The 1159-nt window shown below is 44.6% G+C and overlaps 1 protein-coding gene across 1 annotated transcript; it reads right to left on the reverse strand.

Annotated features, from left to right (window-relative positions):
• Positions 1–301: 301 nt before the first annotated feature.
• Positions 302–1012, reverse strand: TEOVI_000678000 (uncharacterized protein; the record flags this gene model as incomplete). The annotated part of the gene is made up of 1 exon (XM_067222840.1): positions 302–1012. The coding sequence occupies one exon, from the start codon at positions 1010–1012 to the stop codon at positions 302–304; it is 711 nt and encodes a 236-aa protein (XP_067078941.1).
• Between the last annotated feature and the right edge of the window lie 147 nt (positions 1013–1159).

Raw genomic sequence — 1159 nt, forward strand, 5'->3', positions numbered from 1 at the left:
TATACCGACGCACATGCAGAAATATAAGTGAACATGGAAAAAAAAGAAAAATGAACTCTGTAACAACAGTCAAGATACAGCAAAGAAAATATACGAACAAAAAGGAGGGAAGAAATTAGCATCAGTAAACCGAAATACGAATGGAAAGTGGGCCAACGGAAAGAAACTCGCCTACAAAAGCAAATCACCACATATATGAATACTCAAATCTAAAAGAAAATGGACACCTTACTGAGAAGTAAAATTAGGTGTAATAACTGAAGTGACAAAAACTGGAAGAATACCAACTCCTTGCAGTGCATCAATACCGCGGCATCGGTGGTGGTGGTAAATTATATCGTGCAATCATCATATCTATGGATTTTTGTATAGTTTCCAGTTCTTCTTGAAATCGTGAGGAACGATCTTCGTCTTCCCGCGCGTTTCGCCACGGGTAATCCCGAACGACACCACGACAACAACAAGTGCAACGAGGGCAAAAACCGCGATGAAACGGCATGGCGCCTCCCACAGGAGATTGTGAAGGCTCAGGATCTGTTTGACAACCCACCGTCGTGTTTGTTTGTGTACCTCGATCAACCACCATCACTTCTACAGCCCGGTACTGTACCTCAGTGGGTGCCTCGAGTTGCTTATCATTTGACTGACCTCTGATGGCTGTGCTGCCATCGCCATTACTGTTGCCATTGGCTTTGGTTTGGGGGGAAACGCCTTTCACACGGGCGGGAGAAACCGCTGTACTGTCGGTGTCGGTGCTCATCGACGAGTTCAATACAGCAGTGGGACTTGTCGTCATCGCCACTTTCGTCGGTTCCTCAATGACAAGGCTGCTCACAGCGCTTTCCCCAAGAAGATTGCGCATACGGGATCGCAACTCGTCCTGACGATCCTTCACACTAGTTTGCACTGTTTTCTTGTGCACCTTATCACTTTCTGGTACATCCCTACTCGTCGTGTCAGTTGTGGAAGATGATGATGTGGACGATGCAAGCCACTCTTCCAAGCCTTTCATCTATTTCAAACAAAGTAATCCGCGCCGTTACGAATATATTCTTTGAAGTTTTTCTTCTTTTTTTAGTGAAAGGGCGAAACATACATAGGCAAGAGGAATTTTATCAGTTTTTTTTAAACAAGAAAAAGGACAGGCACAGTGAAGAAA

This window comes from Trypanosoma equiperdum, assembly GCF_001457755.1.
Source record: "Trypanosoma equiperdum strain OVI genome assembly, contig: ctg_1711, whole genome shotgun sequence".
NCBI classification, from domain to species: domain Eukaryota; phylum Euglenozoa; class Kinetoplastea; order Trypanosomatida; family Trypanosomatidae; genus Trypanosoma; species Trypanosoma equiperdum.